The sequence below is a fragment of the Elephas maximus genome, chromosome 11, assembly GCF_024166365.1.
Source record: "Elephas maximus indicus isolate mEleMax1 chromosome 11, mEleMax1 primary haplotype, whole genome shotgun sequence".
Classification (NCBI taxonomy): Eukaryota; Metazoa; Chordata; class Mammalia; order Proboscidea; family Elephantidae; genus Elephas; species Elephas maximus.
In genome coordinates this window covers 103,190,729-103,210,626 of record NC_064829.1, presented here as the reverse complement: position 1 = coordinate 103,210,626, position 19,898 = coordinate 103,190,729, and the positions used below count along the sequence as shown (strand labels likewise).

At 43.1% G+C, this 19,898-nt stretch overlaps 1 protein-coding gene across 1 annotated transcript; it reads right to left on the bottom strand.

The window, feature by feature from the left end:
* Positions 1-17,943: 17,943 nt before the first annotated feature.
* On the bottom strand, positions 17,944-19,286 carry LOC126086247 (melanoma antigen preferentially expressed in tumors-like). The gene is given in 2 exon segments (XM_049902412.1): positions 17,944-18,206; positions 18,935-19,286. Coding segments are annotated over 2 exon segments (615 nt in total).
* Positions 19,287-19,898: the final 612 nt, after the last annotated feature.

The window sequence follows — 19,898 nt, the reverse complement described above, 5'->3', positions numbered from 1 at the left end:
TTTGAATTGGACAATCATATAGTCTACAATGCTCGGAATGACAACTTGAAGAGGAATGGTGTTGCATTCATCGTCAAAAAAGGAAGTTTCAAGATCTATACTGAAGTACAATGCTGTCAGTGATAGGATAATATCCATACGCCTACAAGGAAGACCAGTTAATACAACTATTATCCAAATTTACACACCAACCACTAGGGCCAAAGATGAAGAAATAGAAGATTTTTATCAGCTGCTGCAGTCTGAAATTGATCAAACATGCAATCAAGATGCATTGATAATTACTGGTGATTGGAATGTGAAAGTTGGAAACAAAGAAGAAGGACTGGTAGTTGGAAAATATGGCCTTGGTGATAGAAACAATGCCAGAGATCGAATGATAGAATTTTGCAAGACCAACGACTTCTTCATTGTAAATACCTTCTTTCACCAACATAAACAGCGACTATACACATGGACCTCACCAGATGGAACACACAGAAATAAATTGACTACATTTGTGGAAAGAGACGATGGAAAAGCTCAATATCGTCAGTCAGGACAAGGCCAGGAGCCGGCTGTGGAACAGACCATCAATTGCTCATATGAGAGTTCAAACTGAAACTGAAGAAAATCAGAGCAAGTCCACGAGAGCCAAAATATGATCTTGAATATATCCCACCTGAATTTAGAGACCATCTGAAGAGTAGATTTTTTTAAACAATTTTTATTGTGCTTTAAGTGAAAGTTTACAAATCAAGTCAGCCTCTCACACAAAAACCCATATACACCTTGCTACTCACTCCCAATTACTCTCCCCCTAATGAGACAGCCCGCTCTCTCCCTCCACTCTCTATTTTCATGTCCATTTTGCCAGCTTCTAACTCCCTCCACCCTCTCATCTCCCCTCCAGGCAGGAGATGCCAACATAGTCTCAAGTGTTCACCTGATCCAAGAAGCTCACTCCTCACCAGCATCCCTCTCCAATCCATTGTCCAGTCCAATCTATGTCTGAAGAGGTGGCTTTGGGAATGGTTCCTGTCCAGGGCCAACAGAAGGTCTGTGGGCCATGACCACCGGGGTCTTCTAGTCTCAGTCAGACCATTAAGTCTGGTCTGATGAGAATTTGGGGTCTGCATCCCACTGCTGTTTTGCTCCCTCAGGGATTCTCTGTTGTGTTCCCTGTCAGGGCAGTCATCGGTTGTAGCTGGGCACCATCTAGTTCTTCTGGTCTCAGGATGATGTAGTCGTTGGTTCCTGTGGCCCTTTCTGTCTCTTGGGCTCGTAATCACCTTGTGTCCTTGGTGTTCTTCATTCTCCTTTGATCCAGGTGAGTTGAGACCAATTGATGCATCTTAGATGGCTGCTTGTTAGTGTTTAAGACACCAGACACCACTCTTCAAAGTGGGATGCAGAATGTTTTCTTAATAGATTTTATTATACCAATTGACTTAGATGTCCCCTGAAACCATGGTCCCCAGACCCCTGCCCCTGCTACGCTGGCCTTCGAAGCATTCAGTTTATTCAGGAAACTTCTTTGCTTTTGGTTTAGTCCAATTGTGCTGACCTCCCCTGTATTGTGTGCTGTCTTTCCCTTCACCTAAAGTAGTTCTTATCTACTGTCATACCCCTCTCCCACCCTACCTCCATCCCCCCTCTTGTAACCACAAAAGAATGTTTTCTTCTCAGTTTAAACTATTTCTCAAGTTCTTATAATAGTGGTCTTATATAATATTTGTCCTTTTGCAACTGACTCATTTCACTCAGCATAATGCCTTTCAGGTTCCTCCATGTTATGAAATGTTTCACAGATTCTTCACTGTTTATCGATCTGTAGTATTCCATTGTGTGAATATACCACAATTTATTTAGCCATTCATCCGTTGATGGACACCTTGGTTGCTTCCATCTTTTTGTTATTGTAAACAGTGCTGCAGTAAACATGGGTGTGCATATATCTGTTCGTGTAAAGGTTCTTATTTCTCTAGGATATATTCCAAGGAGTGGGATTGCTGGATCGTATGGTAGTTCTATTTCTAACTTTTTAAGGAAGCGCCAAATCGATTTCCAAAGTGATTGTACTATTTGACATTCCCACCAGCAGCGTAGAAGTGTTCCAGTCTCTCCACAGCCTCTCCAACATTTATTATTTTGTGTTTTTTGGATTAATGCCAGCCTTGTTGGAATGAGATGAAATCTCATTGTAGTTTTGATCTGCATTTCTCTAATGGCTAATGATCATGAACATTTCCTCATATATCTGTTACCTACCTGAATGTCTTCTTTAGTGAAGTGTCTATTCATATCTTTTGCCCATTTTTTAATTGGGCTATTTGTCTTTTTGCAGTTGAGCTTTTGCAGTATCATGTAGATTTTAGAGATCAGGCGCTGATCAGAAATGTCATAGCTAAAAACTTTTTCGCAGTCTGTAGGTAGTCTTTTTACTCTTTTGGTGAAGTCTTTGGATGAACGTAAGTGTTTGATTTTTAGGAGCTCCCAGTTATCTAGTTTTTCTTCTATGTTCTTTATAATGTTTTGTATACTGTTTATGCCATGTATTAGGATTCCTAACGTTGTCCCTATTTTTTCCTCCATGATCTTTATTGTTTTAGATTTTATATTTAGGTCTTTGATTCATTTTTAGTTAGTTTTTGTGCATGGTGTGAGGTATGGGTCTTGTTTCATTTTTTTGCAGATGGATATCCAGTTATGCCAGCACTATTTGTTCAAAAGACTGTCTTTTCCTCATTTAACTGTTTTGGGGCCTTTGTCAAATATCGACTGCTCATATGTGGATGGATTTAAGTCTGGATTCTGAATTCTGTTCCATTGGTCCATGTATCTGTTGTTGTACCAGTACCAGGCTGTTTTGACTACTGTGGCGGTATAATAGGTTCTAAAATCAGGTAAAGTAAGGCCTCCTGCTTTGTTCTTCTTTTTCAGTAATACCTTATTTATCTGGGGCCTGAAGAGTAAATCTGATGCATCAAACACTAGTGATCCAAGACCAGACAAGTTGTGGAATGACAACAAGGGCATCATCCATGAAGAAAGCAAGATGACATTGAAAAGACAGGAAAGGAAAAAAAGACCAAGATGGATGTCAGAGGAGACTCTGAAACTTGCTCACAAACGTTGAGCAGCTAAAGCAAAAGGAAGAAATGATGAAGCAAAAGAACCAAACAGAAGATTTCAATGGGCGGCTCGAGAAGACAAAGTAAAGTATTATAACGACATGTGCAAAGAGCTGGAGGTGGAAAACCAAAAGGGAAGAACATGCTCGGCGTTTCTCAAACTGAAAGAACTGAAAAAAAATTCAAGCCTGGAGTTGCAAGAGTGAAGAATTCTATGGGGGAAAATATTAAACGACGCAAGAAGCATCAAAAGAAGATGGAAGGAACACACAGTCATTATACCAAAAAGAATTAGTCAATGTTCAACCATTTCAAGAGATGGCATATGATCAGGAACCAATGGTACTGAAGGAAGAAGTCCAAGCTGCTCTGAAGGCACTGGTGAAAAACAAGACTCCAGGAATTGATGGAATATCAGTTGAGATGTTTCAACAAACAGATGCAGCACTGGAGGTGCTCACTCGTCTATGCCAAGAAATATGGAGGACAGCTTCCTGGCCAACTGACTGGAAGAGATCCATATTTATGCCTATTCCCAAGAAAGGTGATCCAATCGAATGTGGAAATTATAGAACAATATCATTAATATCACATGCAAGTAAAATTTTGCTAAAGGTCATTCAAAAGCGGTTGCAGCAGTATATTGACAAGAAAATGCCAGAAATTCAGGCCGGTTTCAGGAGAGAACTTGGAACCAGGGATATCATTGCTGATGTAGATGGATCCTGGCTGAAAGCAGAGAATACCAGAAGAATGTCTACCCGTGTTTTATTGACTATGCAAAGGCATTCGACTGTGTGGATCATAACAAACTATGGATAACACTGCGAAGAATGGGAATTCCAGAACACTTAATTGTGCTCATGACGAACCTTTACATGGATCAAGAGGAGGTTGTTCAGACAGAACAAGGGAATACTGATTGGTTTAAAGTCAGGAAAGTTGTGCGTCATTGTTTTATTCTTGCACCATACCTACTCAATCTGTATGCTGAGCAAATAATATTAGAAGCTGGACTATGTGAAGAAGAATGGGGCATCAGGGTTGGAGGAAGACTCATCAACAACCTGCGTTATGCAGATGACACAACCTTGCCTGCTGAAAGTGAAGAGGACTTGAAGCACTTACTAATGAAGATCGAAGACCACAGCCTTCAGTATGGATTGCACCTCAACATGAAGAAAACAAAAATCCTCACAACTGGACCAATGAGCAACATCATGATAAACGGAGAAAAGATTGAAGTTGTCAAGGATTTCATTTTACTTGGATCCACAATCAACAGCCATGGAAGCAGCAGTCAACAAATCAAAAGACACATTGCATTGGGTGAATCTGCTGCAAAGGACCTCTTTAAAGTGTTGAAGACCAAAGATATCACCTTGAAGACTAAGGTACGCCTGACCCAAGCCATGGTATTTTCAATCGCATCTTATGCATGTGAAAGCTGGACAATGAATAAGGAAGATAGAAGAAGACTTGATGCCTTTGAATTGTGGTGTTGGTGAAGAATATAGAATATACCAAGGACTGCCAAAAGAACAAACAAATCTATCTTGGAAGAAGTACAACCAGAATGCTCCTTAGAAGCAAGGATGGCAAGACTGCGTCTTACATACTTTGGACAGGTTGTCAGGAGGGATCAGTCCTTGGAGAAGGACATCATGCTTGGCAGAGTACAGGGTCAGCAGAAAAGAGGAAGACCCTCAATGAGGTGGATTGACACAGTGGCTGCAACAATGAGCTCAAGCATAACAACGATTGTAAGGATGGCTCAGTGTTTCATTCTGTTGTGCATAGGGTCGCTATGAGTCAGAGCTGACTCGACAGCACCTAACAACAACATCTTCATTATTTAAGTCTCCTACTATTATTGTGAAACTATTAATTCCTCTTTCAGTGCTGTTAGACTTTGTTTTATATATTCTGGGACCCTGTCATTGGATGCATAGATATTTATTATGGTTATGTCTTCATGGTGGATTGTCCCTTTAGTCATTATATAATGCCCTTCTTAGTTTTTTTTGGTCGATTTTGTTTTAAAATCTATTTTATCTGAGATTAGCATTGCCAACTCCTGCTTTTTTTTTTTGTAGCTGTTTGCTTGATATTTCTTTTTCTATCATTTGATTTTTAATAAATTTATGTCTTTGTTTCTAATGCGTGTTTCTTGTAGGCAGCATATTGATGGTTTTTTTAAAATCCATTCTGACACTCTCTGTCTCTTTATGGGTGCATTTAAACCAGTTATGTTCAGTGTAATTATGGATAGGTGGTAGTTTATTGCTGTCATTTAGTGGTACTTTCTGTGTGTGTGTGGTGCTGATGCTTTCTTCCTCTTACTCTTCTGTGCTGAGTTTCTTTTGTTTGTGGATTTTTTTTCATTTCTTTCGTTTTCGTGTACTGAGGCTTATGTTTTTCTTCTTTACTTTGTTGAATAGGTTTGCTACCTTGAAATTTACCCCTATCTTCCTAAGTGTAAACCAGTCATAAGTTACTTGACGTACCCTTGACTTCCTCTCTATTTGACAAGTCTATACCTACATCGTTTATTCCCTCCTATTGTTTTGATATTGTTTTCATTCACAGATTGACGTCTCTGGTTCCCTGTTGTAAATTTTTTTAGTTTTACTTTATCCTTGAGAGTTCATTATCTAGGTTGATATCTTGCTGATGCTGTCTTACGTGCTAGATTCAGATTGTTGTCTGGTGTTGTTGGTTCTCTAACCGAAGGGCTCCCTTTTATAATTCTTGTAAGTTTGGTTTGGTTTCTGCCTAGTCCCTTAATTTCTTTTTATCTAGAAATGTCCTGACTTTTCATCATACTTGAGGGAGAGTTTTGCACAATATATTATTCTTTGCTGGCGTTTTTTTCTTTCAAGATTTGATATATGTCATCCCGTTGCCTTCTTGCCTGCAAGTTTTCTGCCAGGTAATCAGAGCTTAATCTTATTGTTTCCACTTTGTATGTGACTTTTCATTTTTCTGGAGCTGATCTCAGAATTCTTTGGTTTTAGTGAGTGTGATTATGATATGTCTTGGCAATTTTCTTTTGGGGTCTACCCTATATGGGGTTCATTGAGCTTCTTTGTTAGTTAGCTTTTCATCTTTCATGATGTTAGGGAAGTTTTCTGTCAGCAAATCTTCAATGATCCTTTCTGTGTTTTCCATTTCTCCCCCTGTTCTAGAACTCTGATCACAAGCAAATTTTTGCTGTTGATTGTATCCCACACCCTTCTCAGGTTTCTTCATGATTTTTCATTCTTTTCTCTGATTTTTCCTCAAAGTGGTATCCAAGGGCTTGTCTTCAATTTTGCTGATCCTGTCTTCCATTGTTTCAAATTTACTCCTAAAACTTTCTAAAGGTTTCAAATTTGCTCCTAAAATTGCACCGTCCATTTCTGAAATCTTGTTGTTTATCTTCTGGATTTCTAATTGCTGTTTTTGTATGATTTCTAGTTGTTTATTTTGACATTCTGTTCCTGTATTACTTTCCTGAATTGTTCCATTGTTTTGTCTGTCTTTTCCATGATTTTGTCTATTTTTTACTTACTTTTGTCTGCATTTTCCTTTATCTGTTGGAGAACCCTGAATATTAGAGTTTTGAATTTCCTATCAGGTAGTTCCAGTGCCTTTTCTTCTATCAGGAGGTCGTATGGTGTTTTGGTCATTTTCTAGGGCTAGCCTCTCCTTTTTTTTTAATGTTTTGATGTCTGCTGTCTCCAGGACCTTCAGGAATTATTTTCTTCATTTATTGATTGTAGATTTGATTGTTTCATCCTGCTTTTTTGTTTTATTTGGTTATGTCTGGGCAGGTGGGCTCGGTGTGTTTTTTTGGTTGCTCACCTGTGAGCATGATACCTCTCACCAACTTGTCCAGGTGGGCAGGGCTAGTCACTCAGTTATGGTGCAGCAAGGGATTTTCAGTGGGGGAGGTGGGGCAGGGATGGTTAGTTTGTGGCACGAACTTGGGCCAATGAAGCGCTGCCATGAGGCAGTGCAGGATACGGTTCAGGGACCCTGTTGGTGCCTCTCAGGGGTGCAGCACTTGGTGCATGGTGATGATAGGCAGGAGGGAAGGGAGAGGATGTGATGTGCAGAGCTAAGTGGATGAGTGAAAGAAGAGAAAAAAGAGAGAAACAAAAGCAAAAAAAAATGAAGGAGAAAAGACAAGCAGAAAAAAGTAAATAAAATGCAGCACGGTAGGATTCAGCAGGTGGGGGTGAAGCAGGCATGGCGAGGCCATATTCTGGTGACTCTCTACCTGAGCTGCTCAGCTTGGCCTGATGAGAAGAGGCTTGTGCGGTACACTGGGGAAGGTGGATGGGAGAAAGGAAAGGAAAGGGGAAAGAGAGAGAAGAAACAAACCAATAAACAAAAATAAAATAAAAACAACTACAAAGCAAGGCAAAAACATATGGTGGTAGGGGAGTTGTATGTTGGGGCTGGGGTGGAGGCCAGCCGATGTCTCTCAAGCTGGATGGTGTGGAAGACCTGTCAGGAAGAGGTGAAGGCAGCACAGGGTCTAGGTGGAAGGGAGAAGGAAAAGGGAGAAGGGGAAAGATAAAGAAAAAAAAATACGGCGCTGAGGTAACTGTCCTGGATGGGCAGCCCATACCCAGGGATACTGTGCCAGAGGCTCTCCAGCTGGGTAGTGTAGCACAGCCTGCCAAGAAGCGTCTGGCAAATGGGTCAAGGTTGGTGGGAGAAAGGAAAGAAAGGGAGGGAGAGAGAGAAGAATCAACAACAAAAAAGAAAAAACAAGACAAAGAACCAAAACCAAAAACAATTTTTTTTTAAAAGTATTTGCAAACAACAAATAAAATGATGCTAAGGGTTTTTTTTTTTTTTTTTTTTTTTTTTTTAAGGGAGCCAGTTGGTGATGGCAGCAGAGACTTCAGAGGCTGTGTGTCAGTGACTCTTCAGCCAAGCAAGGCCCCTTGAGAAGGGACGGGGCTGTGCATAGGGCTAGTTGTGCAGGAGAAAGGTAAGGAAGGAAACGATATAAAGAGAAGAAACAGAAAAATAAATAAAGAAAGAAAGAACAAAGCAAACAAACCAAGAAAAGAAAGGAAAGAAGGAAGAGAGAGAGAAGCTAGCTGAGCAGGAGAAAAGAATGGAAGGAAAGGACAGAGAGAAGGAACAAAACAATTCAAAACAAAAGACAAAACAAAACAAAAAAGGGTGCTTAAGAGGCTAGCTTGTGGGGCTAGCTAGGCAGCAGTGAGCTGGTATCTCTCAGGTGGAGGGACCATGACTTGCTTGAAACAGCAGAGGCTGCTGCATAGACGGAAGTGTGGAGTGTGGAAAATTGTATACCTCTGGTTACCAAGTGCTCTGTCTCCTGTTGGGAGCTCCTCGAAGTTGTCCTCCTGTACTTCCAGCCCATAGTCCTTGGTGGCTGAGGTCCAAGGTGGCGAATCTGGGTGGCAGGTAGCTGGTGTCTCTCTGGCTGAGTGACCATAGCCCCTTGAAAAGTGGAGAAGGCCTCATACAGGGAAGAAGGGTGGGGGGTGGGAAAATGTGTATCTCTGGTTACTGGGTGCTCTGTCTCCTATTGGGTGGTTCCATAAAGTTGTCTTCCCCTACTCCCTGTCTGCATTCCTTGGTGCTGTGGTCCAAGACAGCAAATTGGTGCCAAGTTAGCTGGTAGAGGATCTCCACTCTGTAGCTCTCCTTGTTTTCTGTTCTCTGTCAGTTTCTTATTCCATTCAGTGACTGATGGAGTTCTTTATTCCTTCATTTGATGCTTGGGGTTCCCGGATTGACATTTGCATCAGTTTCACTTAGTTTTTCAGGTCTTTCCTGCAGAAGGATAACATGGTGCTTCTGTCTCTAGCGCCATGTTGGCTCCAGCTCCTTAACTTCCATTTCATGATGTGTGTAAATCCTAACCTTTGCTTGTGATTATAATCCATTTGTGAATGGGTTGTGTTTATTACATTCAGGAGGCAGGTTTAGGTTATATTAATGAGGATAAGTTTATGATTATTATGTTAATGAGGATTAGGTTCTGTTTGTTAAGTTAATGAGGCAGGATTAGGGCCAGAGTCATCTGAAGTCACTACCCTTACTGAAGTCACACCCTTGATTGAGTCATGCCTTTTATCTTACCAGAGATAAAAGGAGAGAGAAGCAAGCAGAGAGAGAAAAGACATGACTACCACCGAGATAGAAGAGCTGGGAGTAGAGCACATCCCTTGTAAGCTGTGTGTGGGGAGGTGCCTCTGTTCTGACCTCAGTTTTTGTGACACAGAATGTGAACAGTTGTTAGATCTTGTTAGTAATTTATCTTTGAAATTTCTTGTGACTGTTTCCAAAATCCTGAGTGAGTTTAACTGAAGATGCAGAAAAAAGAACACTGTTTCCACTTGCGGCTACTAGTCATTGTGTGTCAAGTTCTTCCTTGGGCACTTGAAGCAAATTGGACTCTCAAGGTGAAGAAAGCCTGTAGCTGTCCAGCTTCTGATTGCAACATTGGGCCTATTAGGGCTTCATTGTGTTTACTGATTACACCAGGATCAGTTTATGTGAATGCATATGTGTAAAATGAAGTTGAGCAAAATAAATATCTGTTTAGTCTTTTTGGGGGGTCCTTGAGAGGCACAGTTAAGCACTTAGCTGTTAACCAAGAGGTTGGGGGTTCAAGTCCACCCAAAGGTGCCTTGGAGGAAAGCCCTGGTGATCTACTGTGGAAAAATCAGCCATTGAAAACCCTATGGGGCAGACTTCTACTCTGACACACATAGGGTTGTCATGAATTAGAATCGACTCCACAACAACTGGTTACCAGTTGCTTAGTCTCTTTTGTAGACTGAGACTGCAGGGACTATTCAGTTTGAGAGAAGGGTGCCCCTGTTAACAGTACACACAGTCCTATCTGCCTAGTCAGCCTTGAGTGGTTGTCAGACCTGGGTGCAATCTGGAGAATTGTCAACCTTCCATGAGAGAAGAAGCCATTGAGACGGCTTTCCTCTTTGTTGCAACCTTTTCCTCCAATGTGAAAGGTTTTTTCACAGGCCTTGGGGGCTTTTTCCACCTTTCAGAGTTTTCTAGAAAAAGTAACTGATGATGTAAATGACCTGAAAGTGCTAACTTATTTTTAAAAGCAACTGGAAGATGAAAACCACTCCCTCCCCTCTCCCTAGACAGAAACTGAAGTTTCTTGGCTAACCGTTCTTTCTCCTACCTGCGCTCCTCCCTAGCTAGGGACTGCTGAACCAGGTGGCCTCTTCATCAGAATCACCAGGGATCTTTGTTAAAAACCCCTTTTCTTGGCTTCAGCTGCTGAATCAGGGTCTCTGGGGTCGTGGCTGTATCTATATCTCAAATAATTGCTCCAGAAAATTCTAAATCACACATAGGTTGGAAAGCTCTAGTTGGAATAATTCAGACTTGAGGGGAAGGAAAGGATGCCTAGGGGTCAAGGCTGGAGTTTTGCAAAAGGAGGTTGGAGATTCTCAGAAGACACACAAGAGACCAAAAGGAGAGCTGGGATTTGAGGACCAGAGGTACCAAAGAGCTGGAGTACATTCACATAAGGGTCAGGTGAAAGGTTTATTTAGTGTGTCCTTCCCCCACTCCCACCCCTCTTTCCCCATTCCCACCCCCCTTCCCCCAATCCCACCCTTGTTCTCTCACACTCACCCCTTTTTCCCCCTCTTCTCCCACCCCAACCTTTTCCTCCACCCCCACCCGTTTCCCCATTCCACCTCTTTTCTTTCCTCTTCAACACCACATCCCTCTTCCCCAAACCCACCCATTCCTCAGCCCTTGCCCCTTCCCCCCTCTCCTCCCACTTCCATCCCACTTCCCAAAACCTGTTTCCCCAATCCATCTCTCTCCCCTCTTCTTCTTTTGCCCCCAGCCCATACTTCTCTTACCTCCCACCTCCAACCCTCTCCCCCCTTCACCGTCACAGTGGAAGAAGCAATATTTGGCCAATATCTTTACAAGTCCCTCCCACAACATAGCCCTTCCCTCTAATGAGGCCCAGTCCCTCAGGAAAGTCTGCAATGCCCATATGGTCTGCTGTGGGGGAAATGCAGGGAGGGCCCAGGTAGGGTATAGGGGATGCTGGCTGTCTGCGAGGAAACCTCTCGGACAACGTATTAGAGGGGCAGCGTTCTGTACAGGGTGTGTGCTAGGAGCAAGGCCCAGACAGGCTCTTCCGCGGAGATGGGAGAATGCTGAGGAGGGCTGTGGACACAACCAGGAGGGCCTGAAGGTGCAGCTTCCTTGTTCCGTTATGCTCCTTCATGCTTTCTTTCAGCCAAGAATTACTGAGCATCGGGCACAGTTTGCACTCAGCCCGTAACTGAGGATTGGTGGTTCAAAACCACTCAGTGGTGCCACAGAAGAAAGGCCTAGCCACCTGCTTCTGTAAAGGTTACCTGTCACTATTGAGTCAGTTCTGACTCATGGGTGACCCCATGTGTTACAGAGTAAAACTGCTCCATAGGGTTTCCTTGCCTGTAATCTTTATGGAAGTAGATGACAAAGCTTTTCTTCTGAGGTGCCACTGGGTGAGTTCAAACCAACCATCTTTGGATTTGTAATCAAGAGGAAACTGTTTGTGCCACCCAGGGACTTAACGGCCAAGAAAGCCCTATGGAGCAGTTCTACTCTGTAATAATTGGGGTCACCATGAACCGGAATTCACTGGATGACAATGGGTTTACAGTGTGCCAGGTGCTGTGAGGTGTTGAGGATACAGCCCAGACTAAGAAAAAGATTCCTGCTCTTGTGGAGCTGACATTCTAATGAGGAGACAGACCATATGTGGATAGGTAATAAATATATAGGGGATGTGAGTACTGTGGTGAAAAATTGAGCAGGAGAGTGTCAGGTTGGCAGAGTGTGTGTGTGTATGTGTGAAAGAGAGTGTACGTGAGAGGGGAAGGGAACGAGTGTGTGTGTGTGAGAGAGAAAGAGCGTATATGTGAAAGAGTGTGTATATGTGAGAGACAAAAAAGGGTGAGAGAGAGAGAGATGACTGTTTTATGTAGTGGTCAGGGAGGGCCTCTCTGAAGAGATGATATTTGAACATACATCTGAAGGGGGTGAGGGAGGGAGCAAGAAGCTGAGTGAAGGAAGAACAACCCAGGCGCTGGAACACCAAGTGTGAAGGGAGGCAGGAGGTACCTGGTCTGTTTGAGATAAATCTAGGAGACCAGGAGACTGATGTGGCTGGAGCAGGAGAAGTGAGGAAGAAGTGAACAGGGGAGGTCAGAGGTTTCAGGGGCTGATGGTTACAGGGCCTTGTGGGCCTCGGTGAGGAGGAACTTGGCCTTTGATCTTAGTGAGGTTCTGAGCCAAGGGTCCTGATCTGACTTAGGTGTTAACAGGCTCCCTCTGGCTGTTGGTGAGGGGCCGCCTGGGGTGGGTAGGGCCGTGAGGAAGGGTGGTGGAGTCAGCAGCCCGGGGAGGAGGTGTGTTAGTTTCCCAGGGCTGCCTTCACAAAGTACCACAAACTGGCTCTCTTAAAACCACAGCAATTTATTACCTCACTGTTCTGGAGGCCAGAAGTCCAGTATCAAGGTGTGGACAGGGCCATGGTCCCTCTGAAGGTCTAGGAGAAAGTCCTTCATGGCCTCTTGCAGCTTCTGGTGGTCCCTCAGTCCTTGGCATTCCTTGGCTTAAAGATGTATGTATCACTCCTTTCTCTGCCTATGTCTTCCTGTGGCTGTCTTTCTCCAGTGTCTGTCTGTCTGCGTCTCTTCTCTTTTTATAAGGACACCAATCATATTGGATTAGGACACACTTTACCCCAAAATGACCTCATGTTAAAGAATAACGTCTTCAGAGACCCTATGTCCAAACAAGGTCATATTCACAGGTACTGACCGTTAGGACTTCAACCTATTTTTTTTTAGGGGGGGCACAATTCAATTCTCAAGGGGAGGGAACTACAATAGTCCAGGCAGGAGGTGAAGGTGGTTGGACCAGGGGGTGTGGATACCCTAGAAAAAGCTGTCCACTGGGGGGCTAGGTGGAAGCAGGTCAAGAAGAAAGACAAGGTTACATTGATTTATTTATTCACTTAATCACCTTTTTTTTTTTTTTTTACTTTTTCAATTTTAAGTAAAATAAATCTTTTCCATACAATGAAATGCACAACTTTAAGTGAACTACCTCATGAGTTTTGCTGTATACAGGCATCTGTGTAACCACATCGCTAACAAGATACAGAACAATGGCATCATTCCAGAAGTTTCCTCTTGCTTCTTCTCTGTCAATCCCACCCCAACCCTTGCCCCGAAAGGTAACCACTATAATGATTTTTTTTTTAACCTTAACTTAATTTTGCCTGTCACAGAACTTTATATAAATGGGATCATGTAATATGTAGTTTTACAAATGTTTTTGAGATTCATGTGTGTTGTACTATGTATGCACAATTATTTTTTGAGCTTACTCAAAATTAAAATTAACAAATCAAAATTTTAATTTAATTTAAAATGTAATACATGTATAAAGCTTGTTGCCGTTGAGTAGATTCCCACTCACAGCAACCCTATAGGACAGAGTAGAACTGCCCCATAGAGTTTCCAAGGAAGGATTGATGGGTTAGAACTGCTAACCTTTTAGTTAGCTGCTGAGTTCTTAACCACTGCGCCACCAGGGCTCCAATACATGTATATGTTTTTAAAAAGTTAAACAGCAGTGTAGTGGAGGCTTGTTAAGTTCTGCCCTCCTGACATCCACTCCCTTTTCTTCTGGCCATAGCACCTGATTTTCCTCTGAACAACAGTACTTCCCTGTCTCCCTCAGTCCTCCTGTCTGACACCATCACCTCCACCATGAGGTCCAGGGATGTCACATGATTCAGGCTTAGCAAATCAGAGCATTCTAACCTTCAAGACACAGTCATTGGTCCAATGAATCTGCTGGGATTTTTACCGAAACTCCTGGGAACAAAAAGGTCTCTTTCTCTTGGAATTCTCTATTATTGGTATGTAAGTCTGATGTTAATGCAGGCTGTCTTGATACCACATGGGCAGGAAGTGCAAAGATCCTGAAGCAGGAGAATGTCTGGGGTGTTGGAGGCCAGTGTAGCTGCAGCAGAGTAAGCAGGAGGAGGAATAGAAGGTGATGAGGTCAGAGAGGATCGACTTTCTGAGTCCAAGACAATATAGAAGAAAGCAGAGTCAGGAGAGAGAGAGGCTATCATCTATATTATATGGCAGCCTAGATCCCGCCATGCCCGAAAGCCAGAACTCTTGATTTTTGATTATACGAATCAACAAATACCTTATTTTCTCTTTCTTTTCCTTTCCTTTTCTTTTTGCTATGGAAATTGAAGTTGGGTTATTTCACACCCGAAATAGTCTTGACCAATGAAAGCACAAAAGGGAATACAATGAAATGAAATCACTTTTTTACCCCAGACTCCCAGTCTTCCTCTCCAGAGGCACTCTATGTATATATATGTATATGTATCCAGAGACATCCTATGTGTATAAAATATTTACAACTTTTATGTGCATAATACATTCCTCACACTTTTCACACAAAGGGAAGAATACAACACACATTTTTCTTAACCTTGCTCTACCACTTAACAGTATATCTCAGAGAGCATTCCATCTTTTTCATTATCTAGCTGCAAAGTGTCAGAATCATCGCAAAAAATGACTGAAGCTAAAAATAGATTTATTGGCTTATGCTACTGAAATGTCAGTGAAAACTGCTTCAGGTATGTCTGTAACGAGCTGCTCAAAGTGAAGCTTCAGGGATCTGGCCCCCTGACTTTCTCAGCTCTTCTTCTCTGTGTGTTGGTTTCATTTTCAGTCAGCCTTTTCATGTGGTAACAAAGGTAGCAACAAGCACGGTAAAGCTGTGCCATCCTTATAGCCATCAGTAAAAGTGGGTATGTTTCCCTGAGCCAAAGTCTCAGGAAAGACTCTGATAGGCCCAGTTTGGATCACATGCCTAGCACCAAACCAGAATAGCAAGAGGAACGAAGTATGCTGATTGGCTAGCTTGGGTCTCATGGGCCTGTGACAGTGGATGAAGGCCTCTTGATTGACAGCTAGTCCTTCTGATTTAAATGGAAGAAAGGGAGGTGGTGATTCCCAAAACGCAGTGATGCTGACCGGACAAAGTAGTTAACAAATGACTCCTCTAGCAAGGTATATCACATGATTTTAAGGAGAATGAGTGGATAGGAACATTTTTATGGAAAAATAATTTTAATTGAAGTGCTTGGACCATGGGAGGGTGGTTGCCTTTGGAAGGACTGAAGTCAAGACAGCTGGCACCATTCTCTCTCTCCCTCCCTTCCTCCCTCCCTCCCTCTCTCTCTCTCTGTTTCAGCATGTTTGCTCTGCCTGTCAGATTCTTTCTGGCTTCTTCCCTCTCTGTGATTCCCACAAGTGGCCTGCATGATCACCAAGAGCTTCCCAATGCTTAGATCTTCTTTGAGATCCCATTGCCTCTCTCTGGCCTCCAGCAAAGGACTGTGTCCCGTCCCACCACCACCCCCTTCCCCACCACCACGCCCTCCCCCACAGTCACCTCTCCCCTACAAGGTCCCCCGCAACAAGTAGTCTACTTTCTGTCTCTATAGCTTTTCCCGTTCTGAAACATTTCATGTAAATGGAATCAGACACTATTCAGTCTTTTGTGTCTAGCTTCTTTCACTCAACACATTTTTGATATTCATCCATGTGGTAGAGTGTATCAGTGCTTCATTCCATTTTATATCTGGATAATATCCCATTGTACATACACATAGACCACATTTTATGTATCTGTTCATCAGTTGGTGAACATTTGGATTGTTTCCATGTTTTGGCTATTGTGAGTAGTGCTGCTATACACATTCTAGTCCTGGTTTTTGTGTGGACATATGCCTTCATCTCTCTTTGGCATATACCTAGGAGTGGAATTGCTGGTACCACGGTAACTCTACATTTAACCATTTAAGGAACTACCAGACTTTTCCCCAGCAGCTGCACTATTTTTTATTCCTGTTAACAGTGTATGAGGTTCCGATTTCTCCAAATCCTTGTCTATACTTGTTATTACCTGACTTTTTAATTGTAGCGATCCTAGTGAAGTGCTATCTCATTGTGGTTTTGCTTTGCTTTTCCCAGATGGCTAATGATGGCAAGTATTTTTCATAAGCTCACAGGCCACTTGAATATCTTCCTTTGCCAACTGTCTCTTCAGATCCTTTGCCCACTCCTAAGCTTTAGCATATCCTGGGTATGCCAAGCCAAAGTTGAAAAATATTACCTTGTAAATTTAGCTAGGGATATTCTAAAATAAAGTACAGCAGGAGAGTAATCAGACCTGCCAGATATGAAAGTGTAGCGAGTATAATTAAATCCACCAGCCAGAGAAGAAAAAGGCAAATAAATGAATGAAACAGATTGGGAAGTCCAGAGATAAATTCAACTAGACATGAGAATTTTTGATAGGAATGGGAAAAATTCTGTGGTAAAGAAGAGGTTATTCAGCAAATGGAAAGGAGTCTTGGTGGCACAAAGGTTAAGCACTTCACTGCTAACCAAAAGACAAACACTTTGAACCCACTCAGCAGCTCTACAGGAGAAGGATCTGGTGATCTGCTTCCATAAAGATTGCTGTTGCTAAGTGCCGTCGGGTCAATTCAAACTCAGAGCCACCCTAAAGGACAGAGCAGGACTGCCCTATAGGGTTTCCAAGAAGCAACTGGTGGATTTGAACTGTTAACCTTTTGTTTAGCAGCTGAGCTCTTAGCCACTACACTACCAGGGCTCCATCCCAGGGAAGGGAGTTTTACTCTGTCACATGGATTTGTTGAGTCAAAATTGACTTGACCACATCCAACAACAACACGACAAACTTTTTGTCTGGGGGAAAATAAAAAGGGAGGAATCCAAAGGGAAAGGAGGAGAATGAGGTGAAGAAGGCAAACTGAGGAATACATAGATAGTGTGAGCAGAGGAAGAGAGAGGGAAGGAACAAAGAAAAAGAGGAGGGAATAGAGAGAAGGGTAGGTGGAAGAAAAAAAAACTTCTGTCTAGTTCATTTCCACTCAAGGCAACCCCATGTGCTACAGAGCAGAACTGTTCCACAGGGGGGGTTTTGGCTGTGTGAAGCTGCTGTGTAAGCTCAAGCCATTTGCACCACCCAGGAACAATTACATTATAAGGAAATTAAAAGACAAAGGACAAATCAATGCCTACTCATTTTAATTTATTTCCTCTTCACTAAAATCACATATACATTTCTATACACTCCCAGTGTAAAAAGCAAATAGAAAATGGAGATTCAATATATGAAAAAATATAGCAATATGTAAAACCAATAACAATATCTATATCGATTGAATACTGTACAATAAAAGAGAATAAATGGAAAATATAAAATTGAACAAAGTGTAAAATTAGGCAAAAAAACAAAAAAACAAGCCAACAGTTGACTGCAAATTAAATCCAAATGGTCACTAAGCATTGAACATTCTTTGTCTTGGTTTTTACTTAAAGGAAGTGAAAAGCAAACATCAGTGACATGGTCATTTCACTCATCAACATAAAAGCCATAGGGTTTCCAAGGCTGTAAATCTTTCTGGAAGCAGACAGCCTCATCTTACTCCTGCAGAGTGGCTGGTGGGTTTTGACTGCTGACCTTTTTGGGTTAGCAGTTGAGCGCTTTAACCACTGTGCTACCGAGGCTATTACTAGAATTTACAAGTCATCACAAAATGGTGTATAAATACACCACAAAAAGGTGGCTATTTCACATAAATTATGTCATAGTTCCCGGTGCTGTCACTGAACAAGATTGCGTTGGGCTGCCCTAAATCCTGTAGCATCATCCTCAGCTCACACAGGTACCCTCAAGGATTCCCCAGGTGGAGAGTACCTTGGATGCCCAGGTAACACTCCAGTGGAACGAGAAACACCCCAAGTCTGAACCTACTCAGGGGGAGGGTGAGCCGAAACAGGCCCCCCAGGACTGCCATGGGGACTGAGTTTCCACAGAAGCTGAAGGTGGTGAGCTGGGAGCAGTGGCCCAGGGCAGGCAGGATGATGGTGAGCTGGGAGTCAGTGATTTCATACCCATCAAAGTTCAGGTGGTGGAGGGTGGCTGAGTTTCTTTCTAGCAGAATTTGTAGGAAATCAGGGCTCAAGCCGCTCAGGTTTACATCACTCAAAGTCAGGCTCCTTAGGTGGTTGGTATTTGGGTAGAAGGACAGATAGCCAAGCCACACTCCAAAAGGAAATAATTAGTTATAATGAGGGTCTCCAAGAGGGTCTTCAGGCACCTGAGCACCTGATCCAGGTGGTCTTCGAGGAGGAGGACAGAGCCCAGTTGGAGCTTCTGGAGCTGGTGCAGATTAAGCAACTGAGAGCTGAATTTGTCAACAAGCTTCTCTACCTCCTTCTCTGCCAGCTGGGGAATGAAGGAATTTATGATGATGTGAGACAGAGTCTGCTCAGATTAATCATCTGACCCAGGTGAGGAGCAAACCTGGCCAGGGTGGACAGTTCCCAGGTGCAATTCACATCCACCTCCTGGACATAGTCCAGCTGCAACATTTTCAGGATTTTCTCAATATTTTGGAAGAGCGTTGCAACTATCTTTAGCTTCCTACAGCACAGGTGTAACAAACCTTTTCTCTGCTTGACCCTCTTAATGAGGAAGGTGAGGATTTCATCCGGGGTGGCTTCCTCGAGGCACAGGTCTATGAGCATCTCCATGGGGGCCAAGGGATGCTTCTCCACAGTCCTCGAATCATCCAATTTTCACCTCTTTATCCTGGGCTGAACAGACTCTGGCTCCTTGAATGAACACACAGAGGTCCTATTTCCGGTTCCAAACCATACTTTCCAGAAGTTGGTATGGAGCTTTCAGCCGTAAATCCAGCACATTCAATTTCCATCTCCTGGGGTGAACCTTCTGGGCAAGTAGGCCATCGAGCCCATCCAGTGCAGCTTTTAAGATGTCTTGGTGAAGCCGATGTGCATTTATCAGAGCCCCCAGGGGAAGACAGGTGAAGGGCCAGGCCTGCACCATTGCCTTCAGTGTCTGGGTGTGTCTCCCGGCAATGGCCACCATGAACAGGGGCAGGAAGAGTTCTGTGTGCAGCTACTCCAGAGCAGCTATGGCTGTGGCCTTATCCCAGAGTGGACTCTGGTTTGCAAGGTCCAAGAGCCTGGGTGGGCTCCAGCTGTTCATGTTGATGAATCTCCTTCTAAAAGATTCCTGATCTGAGATTGGCAGGGTTGATCTGCTCAGAACTCAGCCAGAGCCAAGGTGGTGACTCCAGCACTCCAGGTTCTGGGTCCCTCCTCAGCTCCTAGGAAAGCTTTATAGATCTTTCTGATCACACTCCTCCACTGTTCAACTCACGGTTGTAGATCCTGGAAAGTCCCAAGTTCGTGGTTTAGGCATCAAGCTGGAGGCTTCTCCTGACTCCCGTAGCTGCAGGGGCTGATGAACCCAAGGTCGGCAGGTGAGAAGGCAGCACGCTGGCTCAAGTTGCAAGAACAAGAGTTCCAATTATGAGGAGCAGCATGCACAATCCAGAGTGAAGTGAGCCTTGCTGGAACATCCTTGTATATATTGGAGGCAGGCCACACCCCCAAAGAAATCTCCTTACCACTTATTGGTCGTTCATAGCAGATCTCATCATGGAAGTGATTCCCTTAATTAGATATCATCACGAGGGTGATTACATTGTATCAGATCTCATCATGGAGCTGGTCACATTATTATACAACTGACATACTACGTCATAACTACCAAACCACTGAGAATCATGGCCCAGTCAAGTTGACACACAATCTT